Raw genomic sequence first — 23,003 nt, forward strand, 5'->3', positions numbered from 1 at the left:
GCGGACGGTTGCATCGCACGATCGCAAGGTATAGCGGCGGCTTGGGAAGGCCTTCATTTCAACAGCGGATTGACCCGATTACGATGACGAACATATTGATGCGTATGCAAATGCGTGCATGGTGCGAGCGATCCATTCAGCGGCTGGGTGTGGTGGCACGCGCCCTGATCCGGCGTCCGTTGGCGGACCTCGTAGCTGCAATGCGCGCAGCATCCCCTCGACCTTCAATGGCAAGAGCTGACTGGTGGTCACGTGAAGGATCTCAAATCGGCTTCTCACCTTTTCCGTGTTAAGTGACAATCGTCGTCCCCTCGCACGTGTACTGTGCTATGCCACTCGGATGTTTTTTTTTACCACGTGTAAGATGTTTGTTAAGAAGTTTGCCCAATAGGTTGCTCTTGAAAATACTGCCCTGCGATGCTGTGAACGTTTCCTGGATCAAGAGGTATCTCACAGTGACTTTGTCAATCCAATGCTGGACGAAGGCCACGTCGGTCGCAGGGGATGGTAGACCACAATTGCTCCTCACGCGGGTCAGTGTGGTACTGGTTCAGATATTACTTGCCACCGACGTTGCTGGAAACCAAACTGGGTTCAGAGCGCAGTGCGCAAACCGCACTACTCCCACGTCAATAAAATGAATTATTATGATTATCACCTAAGATAAGCTGCAAGTAAAGCACACATATCATGATCCCAGGTTCCCTTCTGTTAATCATTGGCAAAAAGGAAGTAACGAATGTGGAAAGCATACCATGTGCGGATAGGTCACGCTCATAGATTTTATAAAATAAAAAAATATACCCGACACAGGAAGGCGAAAGTGATTCCACGTGTACAAACCACGAGGCACCTTTAATACGACATTCAACGTTTTATGGTCGACACAAACTTAACACGGGAAGATGTACTTGACCGGAGTAAACTTGTATACGGGGAATACATCCAGCCGATCACGTGCGATTTCTTAAGCAACGTCAAATACACACACCAGACGTACACATAAATACACAATCTCTGCGACGGTAAGTCAACTTTCGACATTTTGTTACGATATCATTTGGGTTCATGTAGCATCAATATAGTCTCTCTGGACATTTTTCATAATACTTTTCTGGCGTCACATAAAAGCGACGTACGTGCAGGATACTTGCTTGTGCTTATACTTGCTACGGCAGGCGGCAACTCTAAAGCATCTCCTACCAGCTCACCGTCACACGCCCACCACGTATCGGGGAGACAAAACGGCTTTGCCCGAGCAAGTACATTTACAAGGAAGGTATCGACATTTGAATACAATCTTGGTTCATTCTAATGGCAAACCCATTATCAAACGTGTCAATGTCACAGAACAAAGTGCTGTAAATGTGTCAAATAGCAGGGAGCTGTTGACATTAGACAAAAGTCAGGACTTGAAAGTGAAAAAAGAAATGCGGCCATGTTAACGTGTTAGTTATTTTTGTGTTTGTGCGTGCGAGTGAGCATTTAAAATAACTTCAGCAATGTCCGTTAATAGGGTTACGTGATTAACATCTGATTTGCAAGATTAACATCGTTGCGCCATTGCACATATCTCAGCACATGGAGCATTGTAAAACAACGGTGCATGCCTCCACGTGTAATTGTTTTACTAGTTTCATCTTTGTTATTTTAACTCGTTAGTAATTTTCTCAGTTTTTCACTGTGATAAATCAACTTTACAGCTTTAAAGCAACAATCGTTCCCCATCCACATCTTGCTCCATCTGCCCCTTGGTTCAGTGGTCTGTCACTAGTTCTATTCATTATTTGCCATCTCTTCCAGTGGATGAGTGCTGCTCAAAGCACTTTTCTCAAAGCCGGAGGAACAACGTCCCAGGCTCTTGTTTGTTCTCCAACCCATGCGTTTCTTTTCCGGCTTCTTCGAGCGATTCCACACGTGAACTCTACCACGCTGCCTTGACGGCTATTTATCTTTTGTTCCAATGCGCCAGTGACCACGTAATTCACGAAATAAATAATACATAGACGAGGGGCTTCGAGGGGGGAATAAATAACGTGTAAGAATAATAACAACAAAAAGGCTCTCTTTCAAGTACGGCCCAAAATCTGGCTCAGAACGACAAAAGTAAAACTCGAGGACAAACACACCCTTCACAACAAATCTAATATCACACAGACACATTAAGATAATGTTAATTTAAGACAATGTATTGCACGCCTTAAATGTGAACCTCGCACCTTGTTCAATTAGCTGAATCCCTTCAATCAGCACATCCGTGAGCACCTACCACCTTGTTGTACGTTACATGACTGGGTTCCCTCTGCCTTCAACTAAACTCCTGGACTACATTTTAATGAGGTTGCTTGTGCTTGTACAATAGTTGCTCTTTTCACAGTCACTGCAGAAACATGCCTCCTGTCCTACCCAAATTCCTCTTATCAATGTCAAACGGGACAGGACATTTTTTTCGAGAGCCGTACAAGTGCTGTGCATTGTCTGCCAACCCCACATCAGCCGGTGCGCGAGCGAGACAGAAGGCAATCACGCTGCCCAGGAAGTGACAACACCGATGCTGCCTTGGCACGACGCATCCGTCAATGCAGCCCACGGCAAGCAGGCCTCTCCAACATTACCGCCGCCGCCACCGCCGCCGCCATCACATCCCACAAGTCCAGTGTCCTGCGAGCCGGGCCCTCCGACCTCCGCGATGGACGACGACAACGAGGAGGAAGATGAAGACGACGACGAAGTGGCGGCGGCGGCCGGTTCGGCGCTGCCGCCGAGCGCGCCCATTGCCTCCTGCAGGCTGTCCCAGGCGGAGGGCTCGGGCGAGCGGGCCGCCCTGCAGAAGAGGCGCGCCAGCTGACGAAGGTGCTCGAGCTCGCGCTGCGCCTGCCCGTTGCGTCGCAGCAGGTCCTTGGTGCGCATCGTGATGTCGAGCAGCCCCGAGCGGCTCAGAATGGACACCGTGTTGTGGAAGCGCTGCTCGTGACCTCCGGCGGAGAAGCCGTCGCTGCTGCCGCCGCCGCCGCCCTGGTCGGCGCCGGCGGCATCCCCCGATCCGTTGCTCCCTCGACTCTGCTCCTCCCCTCCTGAGTCATTGAGAGCGACGGGCAGCACGTCATTACTGCTTTGTAGATTTACGTCGCACCTCGGATTAGTGTGGTTGGCTACGTACGGTGCAAAAGAAGCTAAACATACATACGTGGTTGTGCTGTACTGTATAGCTCTCTGATGTGTAAAGCCGGAAAATACAGTACATCACAGAAATATTTTTACAGAATTTATGATACATAAGCAGGCAGTATTTTTTTATCATACAGATTACAACAAATATTGAATGCTTGGAACACTTGTGGCACAAACCTCTAGTCCAGCGCTTTGGAATCAAGGGATGGGTGGACTACTCAACCATTTGTGTTGCGAGGTGGTCGGTTGACAGTACAGAACAAGCGAGTTAGAGAACCCGTCTGTGTGGACTTTGGCACGCATGGGTTTTCTTCAAACGCTCAAGTTTCCTCCCACATGCAAAATAATCATTAAACAAGAACCGGCTAAAGATCCCAAAGAGCCTTCATACAAACTGATGCTTTTTATTGTCAATAAATTACATTATTCAAGCATCCCAGTAGGATTTCTTAAAACCCGGGGTCCAGAAAGCTTAGTGGACGAGGGAAATTTTATTTTATTTTGGCGAGGAAGCCAATACCTTGCGTGTTTATTTTTATAAGTACTTTCAACCTACTGGGGCCACAGCACAATTATTGTTTTAATGATTTCACCAGCTATATCCCAACAGAGCTATTGGTAATCAAGTATGTGTTGAAAGCATTTACACTGCTAATCTCCCTACAGACATTGCGCAATAACCTGAAAATTATATCTCGAGCCTGCGCAGTGCATCGACTTAACGGTCTATCTCACACAATCACAAAACTGTGTGCTCTTACTTGTGAAGACGCATTCAATGCTTTCTGTGTAAAATACAAAGAGGAGCAGTGGCTCTAAGTAGGAGCTCCGTGACCCCGAGTTCAAATCCTGGGCACAGCTAAACTGGACTGGCTCATCCCCACTTGAGCAACCCTGCACTGACCGTGATGGTGAAGTATGGTCAAACAACCCCCCATGATCAAAACAGTGCAGGGGGACGTTCATCCAGGAGTGGATGACTGATAAAGGACTGTTATTAATTATATTATTATTAATGGACAGTTATATTTTTTTATTTACTATTCTATTTACCAGGTAAAGCCCGCCGAGCTATTTGCTCTTTTGAAAATGATAACTCAAGGAAGTGGCTCATCATGTGGAAATTTATAAAATCCAAATAATTTAAACACATGTTTCTAAATATCGAGGGGAACACCAGAGGACGTTGAGAAAAATTCACATGACGACGGAGAGAGGCGTGCAAACTCAAAATATACAGGTGTCAGGGTCGGAATCAAACCCGCAACCTACTGCATACCAAGTCAGGGAGATAACATCTCGTCACCATGGTGCCCTATACACAAAGGATGTCTCAACACGGGGCTAACTGAATCAAAACCCAAAGCACACGTTTACGATTTTTTTTATGGCTTCACGTAATCAAACCTGCGAAAACTGGCTGAATCTTGGGCGGCTGCCCAACACGCGGTGCTGGCCCTGTGATTCAACACGTGAACCCGTAAATCTACGTGGTGCTGGCCCTGTGATCCAACACGTGCACAGCATCCGCCCCCAGCACCACCTCTCTTTTCCATCTTTATTTATAACCACGCTACTTATCATTCGATGCATATTCCAATCTTGGGCCCTATTCAGTCCCGATGATAGGAATCTTTCCATCTGGTTTAGAATTAAAAAGGCACTGATGTTCGCAGTGCCACAGTTTGTCCCAGACACCATGATCGAGCCACTGTAGGGTATTACGTCGACCGTGCACTTTGAAGCAATATGCGCTGTCCTTAATCTCTCATGCCACTCTATTTCGTATCATATAGAGATGAATAAAACCTTTTTTGCACACATAACAGGAACACTATGGCAAACCCAAGGCCGGTCCTCCATCATCACGACCATTAAACACCCAAACCAATTATACATTTGCAACTACAGCATGACTCGCTGAAGGATTCGTGACTTTTACACCATCACCTGCTTAGCTTTCACGACATTTTTTTACGTTATGAGCTTTTTTTATGATGTATCTTCACCCAAACTCCAGAGACCATCGCATAAATATAAACCCAACCTTGGCCTCAATAATTCTGATCCTAGGTGTTAAGTTACAGGTCGCAGTGGGATGTCTGATACTGGGGCTGACCAATGTTTGTTAGCGGTTTATCTTACCACTGAAAAACGCAAACTTGGCACTCCTGTCATTCACACAGCACTTGTACAAAGGTTGCAGTCTCTGTGCCAGCGTCAGCAGACTGGATGACTTAACCCCTCGCAGAGTGATTACGTCGATTCCCTCTCCCAGATCCCGATAACACTGCCCCCCCCCCCTCATCTCACACGCTAGGTGTCGCATGCTGGGCTCACGGCAGTGCAGACAAAGCCTCGAGCAGGGCACACAACAACGAGGAGCCCGAAACCGTTGAGAGGTTGATCACCTGAGAAATAGCCATTGCTTGACAAAAACACACGTACATACATACAGCCTGTTGTCAATCCACTCCAGGATGAGGGCCTCCCCATGTCTGTGGTGCATATGCGACCATACTTCACCACGCTGATGAGTGTGGGTTGGAGAAGGTGGAGGGAGTGCAAAACGATGGATTTTGCCACAATGCCCTCTGCACTATTCAGGTTCAACTTGTTTAACTTCTCAGATATGACAAGATTGGGTTCACCACAGGTGATATTGGTCAGAGAGAGAATAGATGTGGAAAATGTAGTTTGAAGCAAGGTTCAAATGCTGATTGTGAGTACCTATTAAGATACGCTACATCTTCCTGTGTTTGTTAACACAAAGCACCTAACAGGGCGCTGCACACCATAACACCTTCCATTTGCGTTATAGCTTGCGGGAACCAAATGCTGTTAGTCAGCACAGCACAGAAGGGGGTGATACAGACAGCAGCACACCCGGCAGCCTCAGTGCTAATTTTCAAACGTTGCCAGGGCCTGGAACAGGTTCAGATTATGATTGCCACTCATGTGCACTCCGAGACAGGGGGATACTAACAGGAACTACCATAATTTGGCAGGAGGCAAGGTACGATTTGAGGCCAAGAAGGTGGCAAAAGTTGGACAACGGAAGGGGGACACTCAGGTACTGTGGGTTTACAGACAAGGACGAATGACAAATACGTAGACACCATAATCGCACGAACAAATGTACATCCTCAAGGGGGCCAAAGAAAGAATGCGAGTGTTTCTGGGTAAGTGATCCAAAGAACAAATGATAGAGTGAGCGATGGAGTGAGCAAGATTGCGAATAAGCAACTAGGAGTGAAAGAGTGTGAGTGCAATAGTGAATGAGCAAGCGCACGAGTGATTCAGTGAGTGAGTGGGTGAGTGAGTCATGGGCCCTACCGTGCACGTGGCCGCCTGCTGCTGCCCCCATGCCCTCAGGCCCTAGGGGCAGCACCTCATCGAGGAAGTCCATCGTCTGAAGCTCATCCTCGCAGAGCACTGGAACCGGCACACAGGGTGCGATGAATGGAACCATCGCTGCTGGAAGCAGCGGGTCGTCAGCCACTACCTTGCACGGGGCCGGCGAGCACAGGGGCGACACCGCGGGTGAGCGGGGAGGAAACGCCGCGCAGGGAGGGGGCGCTGCTGCCGACACCGCCGTTGCCACCACCGCCACCACCACCTCCTCCTCTGGTGCTCCCGCAGCTCCCGCAGCTCCGGCCATGCCAAGCGCTGCCCCCCGAGGCTCTGCAAGTGGAGCAATCGGGATGGATGGCCCCGCTGAATTGAGGAGAGATACAAGTGTGGTAAACTGCTGACTCAGCGGTGTGCGGTCCCTGTGCGACACCTTCTTCATGTGCCTGTGGCGGCTGCGGCTGTGCTTCTGCCGATGCCTCTGATGCTGCTCCTGCTGCGCTGCATGCTGGTGCTTACTCCGAGGCGTGAGGTGCGTATCACGCATCGTCACAACGCTTCCTTTTTTTTTGCTCTGCTGCTGCTGATGCTGCTGCTGCGGTGGCATCGGGCTCGCAGCACCGGCTGCTGACGCGATAAAAGCTCGGGCTCCTTCACCGTTCGCGAACTGCGGGCGCTTGCCGCTCCACGGCCCCCCGTCCACGCGACTCTGAGGAGGAGGAGGCGGTGGAGGAGGAGGCGACCCCGACGGTAACAGCGGCGATAGCGGAGACGGTGGCACTACTGACTCGGGAGCGGCGCCCTCGGCCTTGCCGGGTCTCGGCGCAATGCGCTGGTACGAGTTGAAGATGGGCAGGTAGCCGCTCGTCTTGGCCTGCGGCTGGTAGGCGCATGGCTTCGGTTGGGAGGAGGGTGAGGGTGGCAGCAGCTGCTGCTCATGAGGTGTGGCCAGCGGTGGCCCTGGGACCAGGAGGATCTGAGAGTGATCGCCACTCCAGGCCTTCAGCTGTGCGTGCATCACTTGGGGGTCAGAGGTCATGCACAAGGGCTGCTCATGGCAAGGCCGTACATGAACCAGAGAGAGAGGCATGGGGTCAAGAAGGGGGGGGGAGGTCAGGGTGGAAGGGACAGAGTCAGGAAAAGTGGGGTCAGTGAAAGACAGGTCATGTTTTTGGCAAAGTGTAGTCTGACATTCGCACATTCCCACAATCTCGGTAATTTACTAGAGTTTTATGTTGCGAAGGCTTTTGCGCAAATAAGCCACACCCTAGAAATAAAAAAAATAAGTCAAGAAGGTAATGTTGAATAAACAAAAGATCAAACCAGATTAACAGGATGAAGAACAAGTTTCCAAATTTGCGACAGTTGTATAGATATGAACCTTAAAGTTTAAGACGCGCAAGTTCAAAGTGAAATCCATTGTAAATCTGTGTAACAAACACCTGCCTAGTTTGCTGAAAACAATGCTTTATTAAAGATGAATCTGTAGTTGAAGCATTTGGGTTACAAGGAATTATTTGGCACTAACAATGTAAATGTATTCCTAAACATGAAACTCAGCAGGAAATCATATTTCACTGTTTAAACACCAGGCTTGCTATAGACTTAAAACACTCCTGTAGACATTTTAGTGTCACCCCTAAGTATTACATTTACATGCTTACCTTCCAAAAAATAATCATGAAGTGATGTTGTGTGGAATGTTAAAAACAAAATAATGTCTCCTCCTTCCCAGAAGGCCTGTGTCCAATTCATTATGTGCAGAGACACATTTGGAAGGAGGGCATTTATTTTGCTATCTTCTCCAAAGATTCACAACTGCTTTTTACAATGTATTGCTTTAAAAACTGAGATTTTTACCAGGCTCAAATATGATTGCATTTTTTTACTTCACCATTTTAAATCATTGCCAACTATTCTCAGATGCTCTCGTCTAATGAAGGGGAAAGACTGCAATACTAGTGTTTAGCATGTGTGTCAGTTCTGCAATCTAGAACGCATTCTTATGAATGTTGCTCAGTATAGTTAGAACTGGGAGTATTTGAGACAGCTGGGTTTAATGCGATGTAGGGGAGTGGTTTCTAATTTTTATTCGTAGTTACTGTTAAACCAAAATAACTTTTTTACTTTTTTGCCCAAGTGAGTTGTTTAGCCTATCGGCTACGTATGAGCTCTTTGATGAGAGTGCCTACGTGCGGTGCGTGCAAACGGCTGCTGGTAACGTCGTCAACATACAACTGTAAACACCCCAAGCCGAACACAGCTATTGGTTCCCCTACAACAGGCCAACGTTGTTTGCAGTATCTCTCAATTTGCATGACACTGCACTCGGGTGAGTTTCTGACACCAGACACAGACGCACAATAATGGGGCAACTTAACACAAAGAAACTTGGAAGGGCTCATGATAATTAAAAGCTGCTGCATTTTACACTCAAAATTTTCCACGCTGCCCATTGATTTGGTCAAGGCTAATTAATTTAGATTTAATACTAATGTATTAGCTAATAACTTTTATGCAGCACCACCCCGCATGCAAGTAAATTTGGTGTGGACACATAACGCATCATTTCTGCAGGTGGGAGGCGGGTCGGTGAATAGTACAGAGATCATTGTGTCCGGGACTTGTACAAGCAGGGCAAAGAGGTGGCCACAAAAGAGGCAGTATAGCAAATTGAGCGCTGATGAACATTGTGTGTACGAATGTTTGAATGTTATCCCTCTCAAAGTGTTGGGTGACTCATCTGCTGCCCATTATTTGGGGTCTATGAAAACTGCATGACCACAACCATGAACAAAATGCAACGCATGCCCTTTATGCGGCATCTTTCCCCTTGGGGGGAAAACCTAAACGACTGCTGTGTTGTGCTTTTCTACGGCAGACTTTTGAAGTGGCCTACATTGTCTTGTGCCATCGTCATATTTTGTAAGACGGTTCATATTCTATAAAATGTAACCGTTTGTACACAAATTCCCTGCCTATAACTATGGGTAGGTGGGTAATTAGAGTGGTAGATAGATATAAACAAGAGTAGATGGCAGGAAATCAGGTACTGGCAGGCCATACACCTCCGATTAGCACGGGTGGATACGTATGGTGTGAAAGAAGTTCAACATACATACATACATACAGCTCGAACATTACTTTTCTAAAATGTCTTCATTATAAACGCAGAGAGAAGGCTACCGATTACTAAAATGTATCAAATTAAATAACAAGGCAAGATGTAACAACAACACAGTTGCGTACACAAACACAATTGTACACAGTTGCTCTACTAACACGCCCCAGTTTCAAAGTTGAAATGACCGGTTAAAAGCGTTCATCGTGAGCCCAACGCGCATGAGAAAAAAAAGTCTCGTCTGAACACGCCGGTGAACACATGACCGTAGAGGGCAGCCAAAGGGTATTTGTCAGACCGGCTGGGAGCCATGAATCCACCACCCCCAGTGCCCTTCGGAAATCACACAACAGCACACGCGCTCAGGGGCTACTGCAGTTCACATCTCATTCCTTAGACGCTTACCGGGGCACCCACACATCCATTTTTACATATAGTTACTTCTTAAACAACAAATCTGGTCTATGAACAATGATGATGCACCTGCCATTACTACAAGGCTCTTTACCAACAACAACAAATGTTGACAATGCCTATGAGGATTGCTTGAAATAGAGATGCTAAATACAGAAATAGTTTGTATGTCAGTAGCTAAAACTTATAAAGCCTGCAATGGTGCACCGTGAGCTGGCAGAATGAATGAAAACAAAAATGAAATGCTCATTGAGCATGCTTTAATTGCTTGTTGTAACATACTACGGACTGAAAGGAATTGGTGCCGACTCTCGATGTGCCATTTCATTACCGTGGGGGAACGCAAGTTAAAACATTTATACATGTAAATACCAGTTTAGAATGAAGCTCAAGGACAATCATACAAGTACACACAACGGACAAAGTCAATTCTAATAGGGCTGCGTGAAACTGACAGGTATCACATTCTATAACCTTGATACCAGGGCTGGTAATACTTGGAGTTGTCATTATCCAGATGTCACTGCATAATAAGCAGACAACATTGAAATCCTGGCAAGTGCTACCATCATAATTATGACTGGTGATTCCAGTTTTTAAGTGCGATAAAGGTATTGCTCAATATCACAAGGTTGCATTATTACAGATATAAAATCGGTGAAGAAATCAACTTGTGCCTAAAAAATTCTGCATGCGTCGTATCATATGGAGAAAAAAAACGAATCCATTTGTGAACTGAATCGTGACCCTCAAATCACAATAAATCATCAAACCGTGCACAAGACGCTTTGCGATGATTTCACCTGGTTGATGAAGATGTTCTTGAAGATGTAGAAGGAGTGCAGGCCAGGTTGAGCGAAGGTGCTGGTGGACTGCGCGACCGCCTGGGGCTTGGCTCCCATGCCACCACAAGCCCCGTCGCCGCTGTCCAACCCCTGCCGGCGGACGCCTCCATCTCTGCACTCCACCAGGCTGTGATGCTCCGAGCTCGTGTCTGCCAGGCACCAGGTGGGCAGCGCAGGTTTATTAAAATTATTTTCAGTTGCCGCCCCCCACCCGCCCTCCCCAATCCTGCCACCCACCCAATTATATTCCAATTACCTATGACCAAATCATCTGAAATGCATCTGGGCACCACTGTGGTGAGATGTTAACTACCTCGCCTGGTATACAGGAGGTCGTGGGTTCGATTCCGATTTTGGTGCCTGTATATATGGAGTTTGCATGTTCTCCCCGTGGTTACGTGGAATTTTCTCCGGGTCCTCCGGTTTTTATCTCCACATTTAGAAACATGCGATTATGTGTGGCCAGGTCGCTTCTGAAAAAGAGCTAGAAAGCTCAGTGGGCCTTACCTGGTAAAATAAAAAGTTACATTTTTTTATCTTATCTTGTCAGTTCTCAGAAGATAAGCAGGGTTGAGCCTGGATAGTGCTCGTGTGGGTGACAACAATACACAATCAGGTTGTCCTAAGGTTGTGAAGCTACGTGGTGAGCAACACAGGGCAGTGCAGTGAAATCCACTGGGTGTATCGCACGTCTCTGCACCCACGCTTATGCTCCCTGCCTTCACCAACCCACTCTCACCAGCGTGGTGAAAGTCAAATAGCCTCACAGCCGCACGACACGTGGAAGTCCTTATCCAGCAATGGATTGACAAAGGGCTACATATCATTTATAATGTTAATGAGTTACAAGACTTGTACATAAATCGATATGCATAGAACTATTAAAACATACGAAATAGAATTATAATTGGCCATTCTAATCTCCCCTTGTAATTGCAAAATACGTAAGCTAATGCTATATTAGTAAATAAATGTTCGTGTTGTGTTTAGCTCATATCAGTAACAGCGCACGTGTTTCCATTCACCTGTGAGCATGGACATGTGTTGTACAATATTAATGCACACGAAGCCTTCAACAACTCATAAAAAGGTATATATTTTTTGATATACACCCAACTGTTATTCACTCTTCCTGATATCCATGGCCCTTGAATGCATGGGTGGAACTTTCTATTGTATGCCTGCTTAGTCTAACTATTATATTGTTTACCCACAGATAAGAGAAGTAACCTGGAAGTGAGGCCAAATTCATCCCACTGTGCGTGTATCTACAGACTGCATTGAACTTCCAGACAGCGATAAACTGTGCAATGCATCGCACTTTTCCTATGGTGCCGAATATCTTCATAAGGTATGTTGTGGATCTGAGTGTGAAGGCAAATCTCAAGAGATTCTGCCCCCTCCAGCCCACAACTGACCGAACAAATACCTTACCATCCCTCATTCTACCACCCCCTCATCATACACCCAGGCTCTCTCACCACACACCCTGCCACCACTTACCACACTCCTCAACACCTCATATCGCTCACAATGTCTTGCTTTTACTTACTGTCTTGAAGTAATATACCCAGCACAGCCCTTAACCCCCCAGGCCCACCCCCCATCACCTAGTGAGGGCTTGCAGAGTATCCACTCTCTGTCTGCCGCTTTTATCTCTCTGTCTGTCTACCTCTGATTCTGTTTCCCTTTCACCATCTACCTCCTCCCTCTCCGACTTCCTGTCATCCTCTATATCCCTCTTTCTGGCTCCATATCTCCCTTGTTTCTCTCCAGCTTCCATCCCGACCCCTCCACTTCTGCTACCGTTCGCCGCAGCATTCTCGATGCACCACCGTTCCCCGTCCTCCAGCCCCACCCAGCAAGAGCCGCTGGCTGCTGTGGTCATGTGATTACGGCGCTGCACAAAAAATATAAATATCCTCCTTCGAATTACTTATTAATTTTCCATCCGGCCAGATCTGAATGTAAAATGTCTGGCTAGATTCTGGCCATATTCCATATTTGAAGAGAAAATTCAGGACACCCCTACAATAAAGGTCAGCAATAATGGTGGTAGAGGTGAAGGTACGGGTGGTAGTGATGGTGGTGGTGGTACTGGTGATGGTGCTGCGCTGGCCCGGTCAGTAGTGGGTGGTGGCAAGGCTGTTCGTAATAGCTTCCGCACATACGAAAAGCGTGCCGAATTTTTAGTATCATCCTCGGCTTGTCACGGATAAGAGAAGTATCGTGGAAGTTGGTGAAATATTCACCCTAATGCCTATACGTGGGTTTGACCTGACCTGACAGTGACCCAAAAGTTGTCTACTCGAAGTTTAACATTCATTCAATTATTCACGCTCAAGTGAATGTAAGGAGTAACACCATGGGACCTCCAGTTTCAAAGACAATGCATATACTGTCAGAACATGTTTTTTGTTTGTATTTTCACCACAAGTATCTGTGGTTAATGCAGACATGATTCCTTGCAAAAAGTTTCAGTTTGGTGTTTTAACATCTTAACACCTATTCATATTCTTAGTTTTTTCGGTAAAGTCACGTGACTTTACCGAAAAAACTAAGAATATGAATTACTGCAGTCACGAAAGCTTTAAATCAAAATTTAAATCTTAACACCTGTTTTGTTGCCAGAAAAAAAAGGAGTAACCCTAAAAATTCAAATTATTGTCCATGCTGCTTTGAGGGGATGAGGTGTTAAATGCGGGAATAAGCACAGATAACTGAATTGACTAAAAAACTCCCCCTGTATCAGTGCGGAGAAGAGGAGTTTCACTGTGTTCACAAATAGCTCTCCAGGTATGAATAAATTATATTCCCTTTGTTGACAAATTCTGGCTCAAATGATTCTTCTGAATGACAGTCAGAAGGTCACATGACACTTAAAAATATTGGTCAACCAATTTAAAATCATTGGTCAACCAATCTTTTTAATGGTCATGTGACCTGCTATTTCTAGGAGAGGCTATTTATAGAGGCTATTTATAGCCTCGACTGAATGCTCTATAACATTAATTTCACGAGTGTGGATGCCTTACAATGGTGATAAAACCACTGTTCACCCATCACATAATGCTCTGTGGGAAATATGGATGGATATTTGTGCAGTCCCAGAGGCGGGACAAGAGAATGGGCTTCAGTCATGCCTGTCCCCTTTGTGGTTGTATTTATAGCAGCGCTCACAGCAACAGGCTGTCGCTGAAGGTCAGTCGCAGCACATAAGCAATCTCTGCAAAGCCACTCGAACATTGTTATTCACAGAGACAAAAAAGAAACACTCGACAGGACTTGACGTGAATTTCGGTGTCGACTGAATTTCACTTGAGTGCTCTTTGAGAGAGTTACATAACAGTATAGGAAATTAAAGTAAAAAAGATGAAGAGTCTGAATTAGGCATTTATTTCAATTTTTTTCGGGCCTACGCATAGGTACTCTGACGATATGGTAGGTGCACGGTTATGCAGGTATGTAGGTAGATAGAAAACTGGTCTTTAAAATTATTGATGTGAGACCCCATTTAAATTATAAAAGGTGAGACTTCATTTAGACACCATATATAATTTTCAAGGGAAACCTGGGATAAATTTAACAAAAAATGAAATACAATCACAAGGGTTCTGGGATTAACATCACTATACAGGCTATACAAAAAGCAGATGTAATGCAAACAGAACCACATGTGCTGGTCAGTGATTATCACGTGCATTTTTGAATGGAAAGCTACCAGAGAATCCAGAATCCTGCTCAGAAGCAGAGCTGGTAGGAGCTGTGGCCTTGGGCAGCGTGGACCGTGGAGTTCCTTCCTTGTGCACAGCCTCCATCGCGCGTCGCTGCACCGCCCGCACACCTCTGTTGCAACGCCACACAAAGACAGGAGGCAAATACACTCCCTATAGTCGACATGGACTGTTGTAACAAGTGCTGTAAGCGAGTACCTATGAAAACCGGCATGGCACATAAAGGGGTGGTATAGCCCACACCACGCCAGGCTGTTGTTGTCTCCCCTGTGCTGATGTTTTGCATAATGCAACCTGGTACTCATTTAAGGCTGAGTTGACATAGAGGATGTCCAGGACCAGGATAGATATTCGCCACTGACATTAGCCATGGCTGGGGATTAAACCCAGTTCAACGGATTTGTATAGCAGCACTAACCACCATACTACTGCTCCACGATAGCACACCACCTACATTTTAAACATATCATTCAGACGTGTATAAGTAAGTGATTTAAATATAAACATTTTTACAGCTGGTTGAAAATGAATTGTTTTATACCCTTGTCATGGCACAGTAAGTGTTTACACATGGGAGCTAAACATGAACCCATTTGACGCGAAGCTCATATTCAGTTTTGAAGGTGTGTTCCAAACACAAGGGGGGGAGACTGTCGACAGGACTGGTTCCTCCTTGGCCAACCAATACCAACTACCTCGCCTGGTATACAGGAGGTCGTGGTTTCAATCCCAACCCTGATGCCTGTATATTTGGAGTTTACATGTTCTCCCCGTGGTTGTGTGCATTTCTCTCTGGGTCCTCCGGTTGTTCCCTCCACATTTAGAATCAACGTCACGCGTTTAGAGTATTTGGCTGCTGCTATAAATTTCCACATGATAATCCACTTTGTTGAGCTGCCATTTGTGGCCAGGATGCTTCTCAAAAATTGTTTAGTTTAGTTTGGAATCTGTAATGCTACTGCATGGGTTTTTGGGGGTTCCGTTGTATAGTACTCTATCTTTGTGATGGGCTCTTGCCTTGTACCAAGTGTTATTCAGAATAATGTAAAACTCTAAAAAGCATCAGAGCAAAATGCATGGAGCATTAATGCATCAGCAGAACCATGCTGAAATATTTAATAACAGAGACGAATTGGATGAGGTTTTCTCCTGCCCAAGGTAAATAAAACAGAGCTAGCTCTGAGGGGGGTCATCTCAGACCAGAATAGGAAATAATCATTAGCATCACTGTGATAAATGTAAGTCACAAAATCAATAATCATGCACTACTTCTCCTTAATGTATCCGTCTCTCCATGTAAAACACAATAACCCATCGGCTGTACATTCTTTTGAGGGAGTGCATCATTTCAGCGGAATTGATTCAGTACGAAAAACTCTGGACCGGCTTTAAAATATGTTGTCTCATCATCATTCAGGCTTGCTTTAATCAATGCTGGAGAATTTCCAGGTGTTACCGACAAGGTCCCTCTTTTTAACATATGACTAGAACAGACTTTAGTACGTGTGTAGCGATATGGAATGGGTCACTACGGCATGTAGCGCTGGCTGCTGGCAAAAAGGAGCTCGGCTGCCATGGCAACACTGTCGGCCAGCAGGTGAGGGGGTAGGCGGGACGAAGGGATGTGGGGAGAAGGTGACGGAGGGGGTATGGGAGAAGCCCGGGAACCTTCTAGGAGATTCTAGAAGGGGGGCGTAGCCAAGGGGGAGCGAGGCTACGCTGGGAGTGGACCCCTGGAGCCTGTCAAGTCCCGTGCCCTTGCGGTTTGGTCGTGCAGACACCGCGGGGGGAGTTCTTTTGACCCCTTCCAACAGAGCGGTTCGGGTCTCACATTGGTGGGGGCCCAAACGATAGTGGATGGGGACCAGGAACCCTTCCTACAGGTGGTACATGTGGGGCTGGGTGCCGCGTTTATCCAGGCAGGTACGGTTCTCGCACATGCGACAGCCGCGTTTTGCCAAGAGACCAGTGATGTGACCACTCAGGTTGTGGCCACGGTGGAGCGGGGAGTCGAGCCGGATGAATCATGGATGGATGCGCTATGCTCAGAGAATCCTGATTTATCCGGCGAGTAGCGAAGCGAGTTGCGTACTTTGCTCCGAGAATTCTCGCATATTTTCAGTCAGGGCATATATGACATTGGCCGCACGTCCCTGATGCAGCACCACATTTACACAGGTAACGCTGCTCCCATTCACCAAAATTCATATAGGCTTAGCCCTAAAGAAAAGGACCACGTATGCCAGGCAGTTGATGAGATGGTGGCCGCCGACATCATCTTCCCTTCCACCAGTTCGAGGGGAGCTCCCATCACGCCTGTTAAAAAGCATGATGGGAATTTGCGATTTTGCGTTGATTTTCACAAGTTGAACAAAGTCTCCGTGGCGGATGCATACCCGCTCCCACGGATGGATGATTCATTGGATACCCTGTCAGGTGTGCGGTTCTTCTCCACCCTTGACATGTTGTGAGGGTTTTGGCAGTTGCCCTTGGACGAGGGTTCTAAACCAAAGACCGCGTTCCGAACGCCACAGGGATTATTCCATTTTAATTAATTTCCCATGGGATTTCTCGGCCCCGGCCACATTCCAATGACTCATGGAGCTGGTTTTGACGGGCCTCCAATGGGACTCATGCCTTATTTATCTCGACGTGATCGTCTTTAGACGCAGGTTCCAAGAGCACCGACAGAGGTTGAGGGCAGTGTTCGTCAGAGTACGGGCGGCCTACCTTAAATTAAAACCTCAAAAGTGTCACCTCCTGCACAAATTGGTTTGCGACTTGTGGCACATTGTTAGCGAATCCGGTATAGCCACGGACCCCGACAAAACTGCGTGCGTACGTGGACAGGGAGGACAGAACGGCTGCCTCCCGGTTCCTCTTCTGTCCCTTCATCTTCTTCCCGGGAGGGGCCGCGCCCGTTAGGCCACCTTCATCAAGTTGTCCCCGGGGTCCCCGGGAAACCCGCCCTTGTCCGCCTGGGGGCCCAGCAACGAGGACCCATTCAAAAACTCTACGGTTTAAATAACCACCCCGGTCGTCCTATTTATTCCGCCACCATCTGGCAAGTGGTCACAGACACGAGCCGGGCTGTGGTTGTCAGCTGAACTGGGTCGTTCCTGGGTTCGTGGGCTGTGGCATACCAGCGGTCGTCGGGGTTGTATATAGTCTGGGGGTTGGATTATTACGGTGCGTTCGCGAATGTTTTTTTTCTTCTTGTTTTTGTGTTGACTCGCGAGTGGGATGGCGGCTGTTGTTGGTGGTTGTTGTTATTATCCCGCTACGTGAGGTATAGAGGTCAACCGGGACGGCTGTTTTTTTTCACTGGGGGGGGGCTAATGTAGTGATATAGATTGGGTCACTATGGCATGTAGCACTGGGTGCTGGCAAAAAGGAGCTCGGTTGCCATGGCAACCCTGCCGGCCAGCAGGTGAGGGGGTAGGCGGGAGGAAGGGATGTGGGGAGGTGACGGAGGGGGTATGGGAGAAGCCCGGGAACCTTCTAGGAGGTTCTAGAAAGGGGGCGTAGCCAAGGGGGAGAGAGGCTACGCTGGGGGGATATATAAGGACCCCAGAGAGGACTCAGGGCCGTTGCTGGAGTGGACCCCTGGAGCCAGTCAAGTCCCATCAAGTCAAGTCTTCGTCATCAACAACATCGTCTTACCCTTGTCTTCAGCGTTGTGTGTCAGGCAGCCCAATGCTGTCCTCACCTTACTGTAGTATTCCCTGTGCCTGCGAAGGCTATAAATAAACGGAGTGCCTCCTGATATAGGGTCTCTCTAGTCTGTCACTACACGTGTAACACCCTGCTGTGAATGCTACTAATGTAGACTTCAGCGGGTCTGGTACAAGCTTTGACACACTACACTTAACGCCCCTTAAATGTGGTGACTTTACTTCACGAAGAAAACGTGATGCATTATGCTGGATTAAGGTTGTTTCAATATTGCGCTTTAGGCTAGCCACGTAAATACATTTCTGCTGATTTCACTTTTAATACTGTTAACATGCGGGTTTGGATTATCATCATCATCATCAGTTCTAGTTAATCCACTGTTGGATGAAGGTCTCCCCAAGCTTCTGCCACCTCTGGATCCTGCAATCTAATTCAACTTGTGCCTTGCCAACTAACTGATTTCATCATTCCACATTCTCTGTATACATCCTCTTGGACTGTATTCCATTGTTTGGCTAAATATTAGTAGGTTTAACCTAAAGCATAATCGGGTTTTATATAAAGTGGCATTAATGTGTGCACACGTTGTTTTTAATGAACAATACAACCATGTATACATTTTTTTTAATGGTTACACTTTTGAAAACCGAAAATATAAATTGTTTTTTTCTGTAGCAAGTTGGGTCTGCATACAAATTGCTATTGCAATTGCAAAATCTGCCATAATAATACAGAAACCATGTATACTGTTTATGTTGGCTCTTAAGGCAAGAGGACTCGTTTAAGATTTTCTTCTTTGGCATGATTTTAAAGGATGTACCTGTCAAGCTTTATTTTGGGGCTCCTCTAGGGCTGGTAATACACCCGGTGATGTCGCTACATAGCCAATAACCTGACAGACTTTGTGTTTAAAGTTCTTCGCAAGAAACCCTGCAGTGTTGTCACAACATACCTAACGATAGCTGGTTGTGAACCTGTTTTAACGCTGCACTATTGACATTTAGTGCCCATAATGCCACTGATATTTTTCCTTTCAAAGCCCACTTTGACTAAAATTATTCAAATGTATATGAAAGTATATTAAAGGGTAAGACCGAACAGATGAGTAAATTTAGATGCAATTATAGCAAATTTGAGTGACATGTATTTAATATCAAGCATTTAGGCTAATAAAGAACTTAAAATCCTTGCTCTAATAGTGTGGTTTATCTATTACAATGTTCCAACAATCATCATAGGTTTCTGTCACAATGGCACAGAGTGAAATATAATACAAATATAGGTCTGCAGAGTTCAGCTAATCTGATTGAGGAGTTGGTGTTGGGAATGTGCAATTAGTTCATTGGGGCACACCAAACTGCACAAAATGTCAGAATTGTATTGACCCATGTGCCCCTTGCAATAGCAGCTTCTTGTGTCAATGCCTTCTTCCCTGGTTTAAAGTCAAAGTGTTCATGATGATGGTAGACTGGCGTGCCAGGACTACACACTGGTTCCTTATTCAAGATTAATTGAAATACTGTATTCTTATGCATCATGATCATGAGGGAGAGCCATGGCCATTGCCATGCCTCGTGCAACAATCCATATAGCTCCTGCACACAAGGTGATATCATTGTTCCATCTCCACAGCTGATGTCATCCAGGGCATAGATTGGACCACCAGCCATATAGCTTTCTCGTAAGTTTAATATTTCTGAAAAAAATATCTCTAATTCATGTTCTTCAATCTGTATCTCAACGGTTATTCCAAACGTGCAATTCTCTATGCTTCTTTGTGGACTTTTCAGATAATTATATAATTGTATTTCTCAATGTCCATGTTTATAATCCATAAAACAATCAAGTATAATGTAGAAATAGCTTGTATTGACAAGAATGAAGGAAAAGTACCTATTGAATAAGTCTCAAAGCATCCCCATTAAAATCAACACAATATAAAAAAACATTAAGAGTACAATGTGAGTGAATGGCACGGCTGCTCTAATCTACAAAGGCATCTTGTTCTCCCGTGGAAAAAAAACACACAAAAGGAGCAGGACTAAGCGTATGTTGCATCAGATCCTCAGAATTTAAAATGTGTGCGTGTGCTTAGTGGTAAATCACTGGCTCCTTGCTACTTAGACACAACAACGGTATCCTGCTTCTGTAAAAGGTTCTATAGCAAAGTGCTAATCCACCTAAAACTTCTGAACTGAACAAATTGTGCTGGATTACTGAACTTATCGAAACCCTAAAACATAACCATTATTTAGATGGCATTGTTAAAGTTTTGCTTTTTGTAAAAAAAACTACATCACCCCTAAGCATGTTATGCTTTCTCAATTGTATCTCTTACCCGTATATAGTAGGGCTGAACGATTAATCGATTTCAAATCGAAATCGCAATTTGAAACAATGCGATTAGCTAATCGCAAACGTTGCGATTTATTTCGATTTGAAAAGTCCTATTACTTTCTTATTGGAATTGTTTTTTTTATAATTATAACTTAATTTAACTTAACAATTGTTCTATGTTTGATTGTTCTATTTTATTCATGAGCGTGTGGCATTTTGGTAAAACTATTTTCATATTCAGTATTCATTCTATAGATATAAAACAGGCACAACTTTTACTGCAAAGATATAAACATAACATTAAGAAACTGGATAAAATAGGTGATAATTTTCGAGTAAACACGATAACACGAATTAAAACCAGTACATAATTTTACATAGCAGCCGGTCGGATTAAGGAGATCTTCACAATGGTGGAACAGACTTTCTACTTTAGAATGAAGTGCAAAGCGAATTGAAAATCAGGTCTTGACATTAAATATCACCAATAGCCAGTCATTCTGTGCGAAAATAAATACAAATTTTGTTTTAAACAACACGTGAGACTGAGGTATTTATTATATAAAAAAAACTCGCATCTTATTTATTAAAGAGCCATTTTGGCTCCGAGGACTTTCAGCCGATTTGAGGGGTTCATTTTTGTAAACACCGATTAGCTGCGAACGGTGCGAAGGAAGTTCAGTGAATCCGTTTTATGGTTTTAATTATAAACCAAAGCAACAGTTAAGTGGTTTCATACAATACCGTATGCGATGCACTTGTAATCTACAATTATTTTATTTTAAAAATGTAACGCAATCCCAGAACTCAGTTGTAAAAAATTAAACGCGTTAAAGGGATATTGCTGCTTAGATGAGTGGAAGTCGTAAAATACTAAAGCCTCACTTGTGAGTCATTTCGACTCAATAGGCTCAGGGCTGGCTTTAGACACTCAACATAAAAGCTCAAATAAAACACGGCAGTTGTGAAGATTAAACAAAAAAAAATCAGCAAACGTCAACAATGGACAGTTCGCCAAACCATTCACATCAACATCGCCGGGATGAGCACTGGCACCGCGGCGTTGTTTATAAGCAACGCACAGAAACCACACCCATTTAACAAGCGTCGCATATAGCAGCGAGGCAAAAGGCTCGTGCCGTATGCACAAGCATACAATATTAAATGAAAAATAGTTTTAATTTAAATGAAGCAATGGTGGACGGCACTGTACACACACACACACACGTACAGTAGAGCATTAAGATTGCTACTCACCAGCTGGCGCGTTTACACAGCGACCGACTCGCGCGAGTATTCTGTCTTGATTAAACGCAGGCGATTACCTTGACCATTAACTCCGTTCTGTGTTTCGCAATTCTCATTTATATTTACGCTCAATATAAATTAAAAACAAACGCGTCGACTGACAGCGAGGGAGCAACTGGCCTCGTGCCAGGCGGTGCGTGGTGACGTCACGACGCGGCGGCTCATCAGAACGCGGTTAACGTACCCGTCAGCGCGATGGCGTCACTTAAACGCGATGGCGTCAGAAATCTACGCACGGAGGTGGTTTGGCGCCCTGTGAGGCCGACGACGCTGATGCCGGAGCGCGTGACGTCATGACGTTGGAAGCGCGGTGACGTCACGACTCGCATGTTTCGCCTCGTGCAGAGTGTGGAGGGTTGGGCAAGGGATTATTTTGAGATTCTTAGGTTTCCAAGCCATTCAACTCACAAAGCTGTGATCCCCCTACTAATTAAGTATGGGTTTAACACCAGTTACCCATGTCATCAACAGCAGCAGCAGCAGTCAGGGTCAATCCACTGCTGAATTAAGGTTTATAAAGAAGCTACTTTAAGGACGGCAAATAAACAGTGTTGTACACCAGAAAAAAGGAATGGAAAGCCTCTCTGTCTCATGGATCCCATGGCTCTGACAAGATTACTCCTGTATCGTGTTTCACAATTGGGGGCCATGATTGTTATGTCAAATCCAATTGAGTAATTTGATCTCAATCGAGGAACATTCACCGGGCACTTTTGCAATACCGTGCAATATAAGTCATAATTACTGGGTAACTAAAGGCATGGGATCAAAGGCTGAAAAGTGGAAAAAGAAGGAATGCATAGACCCATGGGAAGGAGAGGATCACGCCGATAACTGAACATTCGCAGAATTAAGATTCGTGTAAAGTACATATTTTTGTGATACTACGTTGGCAGTGGTGCATAAGCACAAATACAAAAAAAAAACTCAACACATTTGGCAATAACAGTGTCCTAAAAATATTTTATTTGAATCATGATCCCTTTCATTTGCAGTCAAAGCGCTAACACCAGTGGCAGGTGATATCTGAAGCAGCCCTCGGTTCCC

At 45.5% G+C, this 23,003-nt stretch overlaps 1 protein-coding gene across 1 annotated transcript; it reads right to left on the reverse strand.

The window, feature by feature from the left end:
* Nucleotides 1–824: 824 nt before the first annotated feature.
* LOC116948273 (uncharacterized) lies at nt 825–22,132 on the reverse strand. The gene is made up of 5 exons (XM_032964778.2): nt 21,906–22,132; nt 14,624–14,748; nt 10,861–11,051; nt 6,508–7,570; nt 825–3,074 (listed from the first exon to the last, which is right to left on the reverse strand). The coding sequence occupies exons 2-5, from the start codon at nt 14,718–14,720 to the stop codon at nt 2,524–2,526; spliced, it is 1,902 nt and encodes a 633-aa protein (XP_032820669.2). The 5' UTR covers nt 14,721–14,748; nt 21,906–22,132; the 3' UTR covers nt 825–2,523.
* Nucleotides 22,133–23,003: the final 871 nt, after the last annotated feature.

This window comes from Petromyzon marinus, chromosome 33, assembly GCF_048934315.1.
Source record: "Petromyzon marinus isolate PM22_M1 ecotype Great Lakes invasive population chromosome 33, UKy_Petmar_22M1.pri1.0, whole genome shotgun sequence".
Lineage (NCBI taxonomy): Eukaryota > Metazoa > Chordata > Hyperoartia > Petromyzontiformes > Petromyzontidae > Petromyzon > Petromyzon marinus.